Here is a 14,706-nt window from a genome sequence, read left to right on the forward strand (position 1 = left end):
GATCATTTTGAAACAAGATTTTTTACTAGGACCATATGGCTGAGCTCAAAGTGAGACATGTATTGATTCTACAAATAAACTAAATTTCTTAATTTTACATCACATATTCCCCTTTAAAATACTAACATCAAAAAAGAGATATAACCCTTTATGTTTTAATCTTTAGTAAGAATCATTGACAAGAATCAGATTAACATAAAACTAAAAATTAGTTTCATAATAGGCTGTATTAGCAGTCAGGGAAAATAAACATTCTGATATATTCGTAACTGCTGAGAGTACAATTTGATACAACTTTTGTGAACCACAATATGAATTTAGTAAATGATATCACTTATAAGACTGATTATTCATTTTAACACTGTTAGTAACAGCCAGAGATTGGAAGCAACCTAAATATTCATCATTCAAAAACTGGTTAAATAAATTAAACATCAGTAAAGTAAAGCAGAGCAACCAGCTGAAACGAGCATTTTTTTTTTAAAACATGTGAGAGACAATGAGCTTGACTGGGATACCAGGAGGTAAAAAGAAGTAGACAGAGTTCAGCAAGAGAAACAGAATTTGGCAATAAATCAGACTCAGATGAAAATTCAGGTAGAAAGTAGATTTAGGTATTAGAAAGCAAATCATCCAAGGCTATAATTCATAGACCTTGGATTTCATCTACAATTTATACACAACACTTAGGCACTAAATATATTTGTTAATGAATAAAGATTTTATATTTAGTGGCAAAAAGGTAAAATAATTTATACTAACAACAGGAAAAGTATGTATTTGACTATGATAAAACATAGCCCTGGCTATAGTTAAAAAAAAGAAAAGAAAAAAGGAAAAGTAAAACTACTTAGTACAACTGTTTGGGGTAGGGGGTGGGGAAAACTACCATACCTCAGCCTACAAAGTATATGAGGAACAATATCCAAGCCCCAAGAACACCCCATGACTTGCTAGTTATTTTGAAATTGTTAAACTCTGTCCTAATTGTGGTATAGACCACGTTAATATAGCTGAGTGATTTTTCTGGACATCATGTTATTTCTACACCAAAATTAAACTCGGATCTGGCCAAGCCTAAAGATAAGACCTGACCTTCAAGCACTGGAAGCTTTACTGAGTGAGATGAGGAGGAACAGAGATCCAAGACAAGTGCTCCCATTTACACAGAATATTTTCTGCAACCTGACTCAGATTTTGGAGTTAGAGTGATGCCCATCCACAAGAGCTTTATCAATAAAGTATTGACTTCAGTTGTTTATATTGGCAAGTATTAGAAATTAGTAGGCGAATTTAAAGATAAGACAAATTATGAAAAAAAGTTAAAATAGACAAATATTTTTATAGTGTAGAAGTCACCAAATATTAAAAGTTAACAGTAAAAAATAAAGTTTTAAATAAAAGAAATGTCAACATGATAATAAATGGAATCAGATGAAGACCAAAAATATATGCAATCTAAATATTTCCACAATTTATCCCAAATTTTCTTTTTTTTTTAGTTTTTTTAATTAAATCATAGCTGTGTACATTAATTCAAAAGATTAAATAATTTGGTCAACATTCATCTAGAAATGTTTATAAATTTCTATCATAATCAAATTAACAGACTTCCAAATGTATATACATTAGACAGGCTAATTTTAACCAGTCAGAAAAATCTAAGAAAGCAAAAATCAATACAATCAGTTTTTTACCTGCAGCTCCTTTGAGACTCTCTCTAAGTGATTAGTTATCTTTTTAATCAGATCACTATACATCTGTTCCGAGTGCTGCTGGCATACACATTTATATACACAACTGTAAAAAAAAACAAAACAAACAAAAATCCCACAAAAACCAAGTTAATGATGAAACACTTTACCCAGCCTCAGGTTAAAGCACACTTTAATATTACAGCCACTGATCAAATAATTAATTCAGATCTATAAAAAGTGACCACTCAAATAATTAATTCAGATCTATAAAAAGTGACCACTCACAACTGTTTTTTTGAGAGAGAGAGAGTCTCAAGCTGTTGCCCTGGATGGAGTGCCGTCGCATCACAGCTCACAGCAACCTCCAACTCGGGCTCAAGTGATCTTCTTGCCTCAGTTTTTCTACTTTTAGTAGAGACAGGGGTCACACTTTTGCTCAGGCTAGTCTCAAACTCGTGAGCTCAAGCAATCTACCCGCTTCAGGCTCCCAGAGTGCTAGGATTACAGGCTTGAGCCACCACACCTGGCCCAGTCACAACTTTCTTTTTCTTTTTTTTTTTTTTTTTGACACAGAATCTCACTATGTCGCCCTGGTTAGAGTGCCATGGCATCACAGTCACAGCAACCTCAAACTCCTGGGCTTAAGCAATTCTCTTACCTCAGCTTCCCAGTAGCTGGGACTTACAGGCACCCGCCACAATGTCCGGCTATTTTTTGTTGCAGTTGGCCCCTGCTGGGTTCAAACCCACCAGCCTTGGTATATGTGGCTGGCACCATAATTACTGTGCTATGGGCGCCAAGCCCAATCACAACTTTTACATAAAAATTTACCCTCTTCCAATCAGTGTTTGCATGGAAAAGATACTATTACCAGCTGCAAATAATCTCTTTTGAGTAGTCTATTATAAATTTAATCAGTACTAGACAAGTGAACATTAGATGATAAACTAGGCTCTGAATATAACTACTTATAAATCAGGTTCTCTCTTGCTCTCTTTTTTTAATGAATGTCAAAAGAAAGATGAGAGTGTAATCAGTAGAGAGGAAGTTTCTAACTCAGAAAAATGTCTACAATATAATGCCTCTGTGTATCAGCTGTATAGAACAGTATAGTTAACACTTTCTCCTGTCTCTGTGCTAATCTCATATCTATCACACCCCAGTTCCCAATTTGCTGCTTCCATTTACTAGGAACTAGGAAACAAAATAATCAATGAGTGCTAGAACTGTATGTCAATAAACATCAACCAATCAAACTAGGGTTTCCCTGTGACACTGAAAACCTGTATTTTTACACCAGATACTTCGGTCTTTCTTCCTTTTTTCATTGACCTCCACCATTTATGCATTATATCTGCTAGAGGTCACTGGCTAAGGTAAAGTCTAAAAAAGTATGGTTTCAAATCTATCTTAACCACTTTTTAATCAAAAATTATAAATAAAACTTGCAATCCTTAAGTGTGGAATGTATACTTACAGAGCTTTGCCTCGTGTATTATATATTACATGGTTTCATGCTGTATAGTACCCTGAAGCTCAATATACCCTTTCAAACCCAGGCAAATTAAATCTTGACTTACCTGTATATCTGTTCATAGGATATGGGGATATAGTCACCAGGACTCTGGGTTAAAAGCTGATCTATGGCACCGTCCAATTTTGGCCAGTATGTGCTCTTGTAATCTTCAATAGTTATAACATTCATTACTAAAAGTAAAAAATAAAATAAATTACTATGTGACGCAGATAAACACAAAACATAGCAATTTTGCACTTTTAAATTTCTTTCACTTACTCTTATGAATTTGCCTAGACACTCCATCACCTAACTATTCTATTTTATTCAAAAAAAGGCAACCTGGTTAGGAATGTTAAGCAGCCATTAATCACCAGGGTTTTTTGTTTGTTTGGGGGATTTGTTTGTTTGTTTTTGAGACAGAGGCTCACTATGTTACCCTCGGTAGAGTGCCGGCTGCATCACAGCTCATAGCAACCTCCCACTCCTGGGCTTAAGCGATTCTCTTCCCTCAGCCTCCCAAGTAGCTGGGACTACAGGTGCCCACCACAACGCCCAGCTATTTTTCAGTTGTAGTTGTCATTGTTGTTTGGCAGGCCTGAGCTGGGTTTGAACCCACCAGCTACGGTGTATATGCTTCACACCCTGGCCACTGAGCTACAGGCACCAAGCCTTAATCATGAGGTTTAAAGGAATTACTATGAATCTGTCCGTCTTTACAAATAACAAAACAAGCAAACATTGGTTTCCTCTCTGGTTTTCTGTAAGTTTGTCATCAGTGGATCAATCTCAAACATGCTCTGACCCTCAAACATACCTGGTCAATCATGTGACAAAATGACTTATCAGTGAGCCACAATGATGTTCTGGGAAAATGTTAACACTAACAATGAATCTTTATAAAATCCCTGGGAAACTCTACCTAGGGATAGGACTATGGCGAGTAAGATCCAAATGCTACAGTCACAAGAGGTTGATTGAAAATGTGCTGCATTGATGGTGCCACCAGTGCCCCTCAGATATACTATTGCTCTGACTCAGGTTCTTACTGTATCATACAGGATAAGCCCAAAAGAAAACAGTCAATGACCTGGGAGCCTTCTACTGAAGCAGTGATTTTCAACCAGTGTGCCATGAGAGGATCTTAGGTATGCTGTGAATGAAAAAAAAAAATTTTTTTTTTTTTTTGGAGATAAGAGTCTCACTCTGTCACCTTGGGTAGAGTGCTGTGGTGTCATAGCTCACAGTAACCTCAAACTCCTGCGTTCAAGCAACCCTCTTGCCTCAGCCTCCTGAGCTGGGACTAGAGGCATCTGCCACAATGTCCAGCTGATTTTTCTATTTTTAGTAGAGACAGGATCTCACTCTTGCTCAGGCTGGTCTCGAACTCCTGAGCTCAACAGATCCTCCCACCTCAGCCTCCCCAAGTGTTAGGATTACAGGCGTGAGCCACCATGCCCAGCTCCACTGGGAAAGTTTCTACAGATCACTAATTAAATTATTTTCAAAGGAAGTTCAAAGTACAGAAAGTATATTCTTTTTTGTTTTAATCTTTTTTTTGATCAACATAATTTAAGCATGCTACAAAAGTTTAACTGTAGGTTCAAGTGTGCTATGAGAGAAAAAAAGGTTGAAAAACACCATGCTGAAGGTTTACTTAATTCCTTCTGACAAGATCTATTCCCTCACTATAAGTTTTCTTTTTTTTTTTAAATAGAGACAAGAGTCTCACTTTATCACGTTTGGTAGAGTGCTATAGCGTCAGAGCTCACAGAAACCTCCAAGTTCTGGCCTTAGGCAATTCTCTTGCCTCAGCCTCCCAAGTAGCTGGGACTACAGGCACCCACCATAACCCCTGGCTATTTTTTGTTGCAGTTTGGCTGGGGCCAGGTTCAAACCTGCCACCCTCAGTATATGGGGTCAACACACTACCCACTGAGCCATGGGCACTGATGCCTCACTCTAAGTTTTTAAACCATTTATAAAGCTGCTCCTAACAACTCTGAAAAGCAGGGAAGACTTCTGCCTTACAGCAACGAAATGCTAATGTTAAAAGGAGCTGCCCAAACCTGCCAGCACCTGTGTCTTACGAACCATGGTTAGCCCCAGTGATGGCACTAGCAACTACTAGATTAGGTTTTCACTGTTTATTTCACACCTGAAACTGGTAAGCAGAGAAGTTAGGTGACTTCCCCAAGAATACATGGCTAATTATTGCCAGAGGGAATAGGTAAAGCAAAGCCTTTCCAGGAAACTTTCTATCACACTACTGATTTCCAAACCTTAGTCACTCAGGTTTGAGACTTTTTTCTATCTCTATAAAGTCAATAATTTTCTTTTAATCAATTCACTCTGGTTTTTACTTAAATTTATTTTAAAGGACACTTGAGGAATGACTACTGGGGAATGTGGACACACATGGCTTAACCTTAAATGAAATTCGCTAAGTGAAAGCAGCCAGACCAAAGGGCTATAAAAGTTCCACTTATACACATATGACACTAATAAAGAAAAACTGTAGGGAGGAAAACAGATCAGTGGTTGCCAGGAGTTGGAAGGTAGAGACAAGGCTTACCTTTAAAAGGGTAGCATGGGGGAATTTTCAGGGCAATGAACTGTTTTACACAGAACCACGGTAGTGGATATAACCATGCCATGCGTTTGTTAAAACCAACAAAGTGAATGTACTATATGTAAATTTTTTAAAGAATCAACTAGGTTGTAGTGGTAAAGATGGAATGCAAATTGTGACAAATATCTAACTTACAAATGAATCACACAACCCACACTGAAGGGAATGGAAGGAAAGAAGTGTTTTGACTAAATGTAAGACTAACCACAAAAAGAATTGTACATACACACACATGCTCAAATGTAAAGCCACCACCACCACCACCCCACACACACACACACAGAAGCAGGAAGCTAGATAACACAGGCCCTTCTGGGCCATGATAAAGACTTTTTTACTTTGGGTAAGATGGGAGGAGCCTCTGAAGGGTTTTGAGCACAGGAATGATATGATCTTAGGTTTTATATGGATCATTTCAGCAGCTGTTTTGAGAATAAGTTAGGAGGCTTAGTTGATTGGGAGGAAGTAATGGCAGCCAGTGGTATCCTGAATAACCATTACATACAGGGCCCTGCCGGACAGGCCTTGACAAGGCCAGATGAGCCTATGTGCTGATATCTAAAGATTGTTTATTCATTTCCAAGGCCCTCTATTTTAGGAAACTGGACACTCCAAGGACCACAGCACCAGTCAAGGACTCAAGTGTACAATGAACTTAGTAATGCATTACTAACTACAAACTTAATCTAAAGTAAAGATACTTTTGAAGATATAACCATTTTAAGATGGGGGATATTGTGTAACCTTGTAACCTATGAGGGAAATGTTTGATAAAAACCATAATAACTAATAACATTACTAATGCTTACTTTTACCATAATAACTAATAACACTACTAATGCTTACTTTTACCTTTCAAGGTATAAAACAAAGGGAAATAAGGGAGCAAAACAGCTCTTTGAGGAGATATCCTCACTGTCCTCCAGAATTGGTGGGGGAAGAATTACTCCAGAACTGCTTAGAACAACAAATGCATCCTTTGGTGCTCAGGCTAAAAACTTTGGAATCATCCTTGACCTTTCTCTCATGACCCACATCTTGTCCATCAGCAAATCTTCTTGGCTCTACCTTAGAGCTTCACACTTCAGCAATCACTGAATCCAACGGCAAGGAAGAATGAGGAAAAAGAAACTAAAATGTGAAGTCCTCCAGTTGCAAGTAGAGATGGAGATTCACTACAGAAGCAGCAACTGCTGATGCTCTCAGGGATCTTTCAGGTGACTTTTTTTTTTTTTTTTTAATGCTCTGCTTTTAAATATTTTTGAAAAGATCTGGTATGGAGACTAACACCTGTAATCCAAGCACTCTAGGAGGCTGAGGAGGGAGGATCCCTTGAGCTCAGGAGTTTGAGACCAGCCTAAGCAAGAGCAAGACCCCCATGTCCACTAAGAAAAATAGAGAAATTAGCCAGGTGTGGTGGAAGGGGCTTATAGTCCCAGCTACTTGGGAGGATGAGGCAGAAAGATCAATTGAACCTAAGAGTTTAAGGTTGCTGTGAGCAAGTCAGTAAATAAATAAATAAACAAAATAAAAATCTTTCAAAAGGAACTTAAAAACCAAATTGAAAAAGGCAGGAGTCACAGTAAAGAATCTTAAAGCCTATTTCCACATAAAAAAGCTACATCTATTTCCATATGTATGTATCATGCTTTTTTTTTTTTTTTTTTTTGAGACAGAGTCTCAAGCTGTCACGCTGGGTAGAGTGCCATGGCGTCACTGCTCACAGCAACTTCCAACTCTTGGGCTTAAGCCATTCTCTTGCCTCAGCCTCCCAAGTAGCTGGTATTACAGGCGCCCGCCACAATGCCCAGGTATTTTTTGGTTGTAGTTGTCATTGTTGTTTTGGCAGGCCTGGGCTGGATTGGAACCTGCCAGCTCCAGTGTACGTGGCTGGCGCCTTAGCTGCTTGAGTTACAGGCGCCAAGCCATATCATATGTTATAATATACATCCATTTCCACATACATTTTACTTAAAAAAAAAAAAAATAAATAGAGGGCAGTGCCTGTGGCTCAAAAGGGTAGGGCACCATCCCCATATGCCAGAGGTGGCGGGTTCAAACCCAGCCCTGGCCAAAAAAAAAAACTGCAAAAAAAAAAAAAATAGAAAGCCAATTCAGTTGACCTTACACACTAGCTAACAAAACTCTTCTTAGCAAACCAGCCAGCCGCTAACGGAACACAAACAAGCCTGTGCAGACCTGGAGGCAGACTCAAGAATGAGCGCTGGCTAATACACCCTTAGCCAAAGCCTACAGCGGTTCTTCCTATAATCTGCAGTCAGTACTTAAAAAGACTAGCCTGTAAACTTTAAGATACTTTGTTGTTTACCTAATTATCTCAATCTAATCCCTAGTTAAAAAAACAAAAACTATCAGCTGTTTCTTCAGTTTAACATTTGACACAGCCTCAGTGTGTTTGTGAGTGTGCACGATAGTCTTGGACTTTAAAACTGAACCCTCTTGTTGGAGAAACATACTCACTTTCAATGTTGCCCTTAAAAAGTTTACATTGACCTAAAGAAACAGCAGTCAAAATTCATACTATGTGCAGAAAATAGCTAATTTAGTCATTTTAATAGGTGATATGGAATGCTACAAGATGGAGCACTGTGAAGTAAACCTTAAGTGACCTTCGAGGTTACATAATTTAGACACAATTTTTCAAATTTTCATTTCTTTATTTCAGTAGTTCAGTGGTAATCATGAGAATAATAGATAGCAAACAGAAAAAATAGAAGCTGCTCATAATTCCACTACTAACATTGGTGCACAGTGCAAATCTTTTCTCAATGTACATTTTATGTTGTTAAAGACTACATACAGACCTGAACTAAAGAATTCTTTGAATTCAACTTTTTAGGTTGTTTAAACTAAATTCCTCTTCTGTCCATAACGTGCAGTATCAGCAAATAAGACCAAAAATTAAAGCATGAGATATAAATAAAAATTAAATCACCATTAAATTACATTTCATTTAGATTAGATTTCTCAGCTTGAAAATCAACAGACCACTCTAAGTTGGTCTCAAATGCCAACAAGGGCCACATCAGTAACATAAATGAGTAAAGTATACCTGATACAAGAATAAAAAGACCTGGTACAAGAATAAAAAGAGAGCTTCAATGAATTGCAGAATGCACATGCCCTCTAGAGACATTCAAGTTCAAAATATTTAAAAACATTTGTGTAGGCTCGGCGCCTGTAGCTCAAGCGGCTAAGGTACCAGCCACATACTGCCAAACAATGACAACCACAACAAAAAAACAGCCAGGCATTGTGGTGGGTCCCTGTAGTCCCAGCCACTTGGGAGGCTGAGGCAAGAGAATCGCTTAAGCCCAGGAGTTGGAGGTTGCTATGAGCTGTGATGCCCCACAGCACTCTACCCAGGGTGACAGCTTGAGGCTGTCTCAAAAAAATAAAATAAAATAAAAATGAAAACATTTATGTAAGCCACAAAACATCACAAAGCTTAAACCTAGAAACACATATTTGTAAGGTAACAAGCTTATGCAGCCTAAATCCTACTCAGAAAGTAGTTTAACTAAAATAAAATGAAACAAAGTCAGAAACACATGGAACAAATGGAATCTTAGGTTCAAGAACAGTACCAGGTTGCTAATAAATAGGAAACCATTAGAGATTGTAATTCATACCAGGCAAGAATTAAGTATTTCCAAATCTCATTCCTTTTTTAAAACAAATAATTTATCAAAACTTGACATGTTGGCTCGGCGCCTATAGTACAATGGTTAGGGCACCAACCACATACACCAAGGCCGGTGGGTTTGAACCTGCTAAACAACTAAACAACAGCTAAACAACAATGATGACAACAACAAGAGCTAAACAACGATGACAACAACAACAAAAAAGTAGCCAGGCGTTGTGGTGGTCTCCTGTAGTTCCAGATACCTGGGAGGATGAGACAAGAGAATCACTTAAGCCCAAGAGTTTGAGGTTGCTTTGAATTGTGACACCACAGCACTCTACTGAGGGTGACAAAAAAGAAAAAAGCCCAAGAGTTTGAGGTTGCTGTGAGCTGTGACACCACAGCACTCTACCGAAGGCGACCAAAAAAAAGGGGTAAAAAAGACTTCACATGTTATTTGTTTACTGTCAATCACCTTCAAACTAGACACAAGCCCCACAGAGAAGAAACTCGGTGCTAGAGCCCCAACTCTTAACAGCATTACACATGGTAGGTACTCAGTAAAGTCTGTGTAGTAAATTAACCTAAGCAGTCAAAATAAATGCTTAATAGTAAAAGAGACCAAGGCATACTACTTGTTAGTTATTTTGGAATTAAAGCTTAAATTAGATTTGATTTCATACATGGGTATCCAACCTGCAGCCTACAGGCTATATGCAGATATTTGAGGACTACTTTGCTTATCTATGGTGTCAGATATCATGAAAAGTATACAGGGACTCTTTTTTGGGGGGTCATCAGCTTGTGTTAGTGTTTTGTGTATTTAATATGTGCCCCAAGACAACTCTTATTTTTCTAATGTGTGTCAGAAAAGAAAAAAGTTGGAAACCCCTGGAAAGCAAATCAGGTGAGCCATGCTAGATAATGCTTTTGAGTTGTTGTAGCTGTAATTTCCTTGTTTTTGAGGGGAAAATAAATTTGGAAATTATAGTAGGCATTATTAATTCATTCTTGGTCTGCTACAATGACTAACCATTAACTTTTACTGCAGGTTCTTTAAGTGTGAGAGCTCTCCAGAGTCACCTGGAAACTTGCTGCAAATACAAACTGTCAGCCCCCCAAGTAAGATCTGTTGAATGAGAACAGATCCGGGCGTGGGCAGAACCCAGGAAGCTGTTTAATAACCCCTCCAGATAATTCCTATGGCAGCTAAAGTTTGAAAACCACTGCCTAATGCTACTACTTCAGCAGCTCAGGACAGCCAGGGGTCACATAGGTGTTTCCTTTTTCTCCATTGTTAAAAATGTCTGGTTTGTTTGTTCTCAACAAGTTTAATCGGAGAGTCAAACAAAGGTGTTAATATAGCAAAGAAAATGTTAAAAGGGAGCTAGGATCTGTTTTCCTACTAAAAACTCACTGAAACTACTCTTCCATATCCCTTCACCCTACCACAAAACCACCTTCATTTAAAATTAACTTTGAGCGGCGCCTGTGGCTCAGTGGGTAGGGCGCTGGCCCCCAAGACCGAGGGTGACGGGTTCAAACCCAGCCTCGGCCAGCTGAAACAGCAGTGGCAACTGCAACAAAAATAGCCAGGTGGCAGGCGCCTGTCGTCCCAGGTACTCGGGAGGCTGAGGCAAGAGAATCACCCTAGCCCAAGAGCTGGAGGTTGCTGTGAGCTGTGACGCCACGGCAATCTACCGAGGATACAAAAAAATAAATTAATTAAATAAAATAAAATTAACTTTAAGAATCTAGCAATAGCAATTATAAAAAAATAAGACAAATTTAACAGGCGCAATTATGTCTGAAATATAATGACTTTTTAGATAAACTATAATTAATTATAACTAGGTAACTGGACATTATGATGAGGGGATAAAAGGACTCTGGGTTACCTATTTTAATCTACGGTATGTTATCTAAAAGAAAAATATGACTTCTTGTTAACACAGTGTGCCCATCTAACAATCTAGCAAATCTGATTAAATGTTCTGGCAGAATGTTCTGCTCTCTCCAGCACAAGGGATGACGAACTCATTCAAGGCAGAGAGAAGGGAGGGCCAAGAATAACAGCTGAGGAACAGGAGGGAAGCCTTTGAGAATAAAGAAAATAAATGGTCAAAGTGAAAGAAAAAAAAAAATCACAATCAGAACTAAGTATTATATTCTAATAAACAAATGGGGGAGGCTGGGCGCCTGAAGCTCAAGTGGCTAAGGTGCCAGCCACATACACTGGAGCTGGCGGGTTCGAATCCAGCCCAGGCCTGCCAAACAACAATGACAACTACAACCAAAAAACAGCCAGGCGTTGGTGGTAGGCACCAGTGGTCCCAGCTACTTGGAAGGTAGAGGCAAGAGAATCGCTTAAAACCCAGGAGCTGGAGTTTGCTGTGAGCGGTGACGCCATGCACTGTACCCAGGGCAACAGCTAGCTCTCCAAAAAAAAAATGGGGGAAAGGGAGTAATCCCAACTAATATTTTCTGTAAAGGAAAATAACTTGATACTAGCAAAGGAAACAGAGATAATTAGTTGCTCCTAAGAGAACTGGTCAGTTTATTTGGGTTGACGATGGACATCATGTACCGCATGTATGATGGTGGTGGTCCCGTAAGATTAGAATGGAGCTCAAAACTTCCCACTGCCTAGTGACATGGTAGCCATCATAACCATCATTACAGCTATTCTAAGTGTATCACAACACTCTCCATGTTTGTGATGCCCGTGTAAATAAAGCTACTGTGTTTCCCATCATGTACAGTGCATAATACTTACTAAAGATAACAGAACACTACATTACTGGTTTATGTATTTACTTTCTTAAACTTTTTGTCATTATTTTACAGCATACTTCTACTTTTTTTTTTTTTTTTTAAATCAAGCAGATCCTTTGGAAAGTATTCTAAAAGGCCATGTTATCATAGGAGATGACAGCTCCATGCAAGTTACTGCCCTAACGATCATGCAGTGGGTAAAAATGTCAAGGTAGAAGACAGTGATATTGATGATCCTGACCCTGTGTAGAATCTTTTCAAATTCTGTCTTAGTTTTTAACAGAACATCTTAAGGGCGGCGCCTGTGGCTCAAGGAGTAGGGCGCTGGCCTCATATGCCAGAGGTGGCAGGTTCAAACCTGGCCCTGGCCAACAAAAAAAACAAGAAAAACTTTTTAAACAGGGGGCCAAAAACAGAACATCTTAAAAGTTAAAAAAAATTAATAGAAAATACTTACAGACTAAGGATATAAAGAAAAATATTTGTACAGCTATACAATGTTAAGCTGTTACTACACAAGAGTCAAAAGTTTTTAAAAATTTGAAAGTTTAAAAAGTTAAAAAGGTTATAGTACACTTAGGTTAATTTATTGAAGAAAAAATTTATAAATTTAGTGCAGCCTAACGGTACAGCATCTGTAAAGTCCACAATAACATATGGTAATGTCCCAGGCCTTCACATTCACTGGCCAGTCACTCACTGATTCACCCAGAGCAACTTCCAGTCCTACAAGCTCCATTCATGGTAAGTACCCTATCTAAGTGTATCATTTTTTATCTTTTATGTATTTTTACTGTATGTTTTCTGTTTAGATTTTCAATACACAAATACTTACCACTGTGCTTCAATTTACTGCAATATTCAGAACAGTAAAATGATGCATAGGTTTATCGCCTAGAAGCAACAGGCTATACCATACAACCTAAGTCTGCAGTAGGAGACAAAAGGAAATATAAATTCTTTCTCTTTCCTATACATTTCATCAACTCTGTCTTTTAGAAATTGTTCCTTCAGCCTTAAGTGTCCCTGAGTGTCCCGGACAAAACAATGGGATATGGATGCATCAGGCCTTAGAATTGGAAACACCTGGAAAAATATGTCTTCAGTCTTGCCAGAGGAAAATGGATACAGCATTGCCATACACTACCAGGGGTCCTCAAACTTTTTAAACAGGGGGCCAGTTCACTGTCCCTCAGTTTATAAAAAAAAAAAAAAAAAAAACTGAACAAATTCCTATGCACATCGCACATATCTTATTTTGAAGTAAAAAAACAAAATGGGAATAAATACAATCACACAGCCTCATGTGGACCGCGGGCTGTAGTTTGAGGACCCCTGCTTGTGAATTTAGTTATGATTACTTTTTTTTTTTGTCCCTCTTAAGTTCAGCAACTGCTTGACCCGTGTCAGCATTACTCCTTTCTTTCTTTGGGATGCCATGCCGTCTCCCTGCTTTCTTCTCTCTCTCTTTCCCCACTCTCCTTACTCTTCTCACTGTCACTCATTTTCTAAGATAAAGTCTATATTTTTATGTCCTAATCTCAGTGTAGAGAAATTCTTTTCTGGTCCTGCACACAGCAACTTCTGAGCTTTCTACCCCATCATACTGTACTGATATGTGCATGTGGTGCATGTCTGGTCTATGAAAATAAGGTCAATTTAAGGAGGTGATTGATACAGGGAGGTAGTCAGCTATGGAGGTTCTACTGTACTAAGTAGGTGCTCAATGGAGATGACATAGGTGTAAACCATGTTAACTGCAGGTCTGCCATACTTTTCAAATTCTGTTGTGTCTTCTAAGATTTAAACAAGTCGATCTCTCCTTAGCATTAAGACCAGGAAAATTTGAACAATGAAGTAGTAGCATAAGGCAGATAGTGAGGTGCATACCAATGGTAAAGAAACTAATCTTGCCCTGCAACACCCTGAGAAGTTCAGGACTTAAGGACAGAATACAAAGAATGTGGTTTTCAGGCAGTTAGAAACAGGTGGGAGGTAGAGAATGGAGTGGATATTTGTTGCAAATGCCTGCAGACTAAACAATTTTTTAAAAAGGGTTATTCTGCAGAGAATACTGAGACCTAGATACAAGGGGACAGGGGAGGAGGGTTTGAACCACAGACATGATAGATTAAGTAAAAGTCAAAAATAGAAATAAGAAATGCTCAAACATTTAGCCCTACTTCTCTTTCATTCTAGAATGCCATCTGGAAAAATACTCCTTTACTTCCTTTTCCAACTATCTACTCTACCATTCTCTCAGAATGAAAAATTCAGCTCTAGAGAAACTGAATAGTCCCAAAGAAAAGACATTCACATACAAATTATGTGGCAGCTCCTCAACAAAACAGCAGCTCTGCATCCAATCAGCCTTAAGTGATTTTTACACTTGGCAAGGTCCCCTATTACACAGAACTACCATTAGCCTTTTCACTTT

The 14,706-nt window shown here is 38.4% G+C and overlaps 1 protein-coding gene across 2 annotated transcripts in view; it reads right to left on the reverse strand.

Moving 5' to 3' along the window:
* Positions 1 to 14,706, reverse strand: part of CACUL1 (CDK2 associated cullin domain 1) — an 81,049-nt gene that overhangs the window by 52,582 nt on the left and 13,761 nt on the right. For both annotated transcript variants that reach the window (XR_008378894.1, XM_053584716.1), the window contains exons 2-3: positions 3,278 to 3,404; positions 1,698 to 1,800 (exon numbers count right to left, since the gene is read on the reverse strand). Coding sequence is in view for 1 of the 2 variants with exons in the window: in XM_053584716.1 (XP_053440691.1) it covers positions 1,698 to 1,800; positions 3,278 to 3,404 (230 nt within the window). In the remaining variant the exon portion in view is untranslated. The remainder of the gene's footprint in view (positions 1 to 1,697; positions 1,801 to 3,277; positions 3,405 to 14,706) is intronic.

This window comes from Nycticebus coucang, chromosome 3 (assembly GCF_027406575.1).
Source record: "Nycticebus coucang isolate mNycCou1 chromosome 3, mNycCou1.pri, whole genome shotgun sequence".
Taxonomy (NCBI): Eukaryota; Metazoa; Chordata; class Mammalia; order Primates; family Lorisidae; genus Nycticebus; species Nycticebus coucang.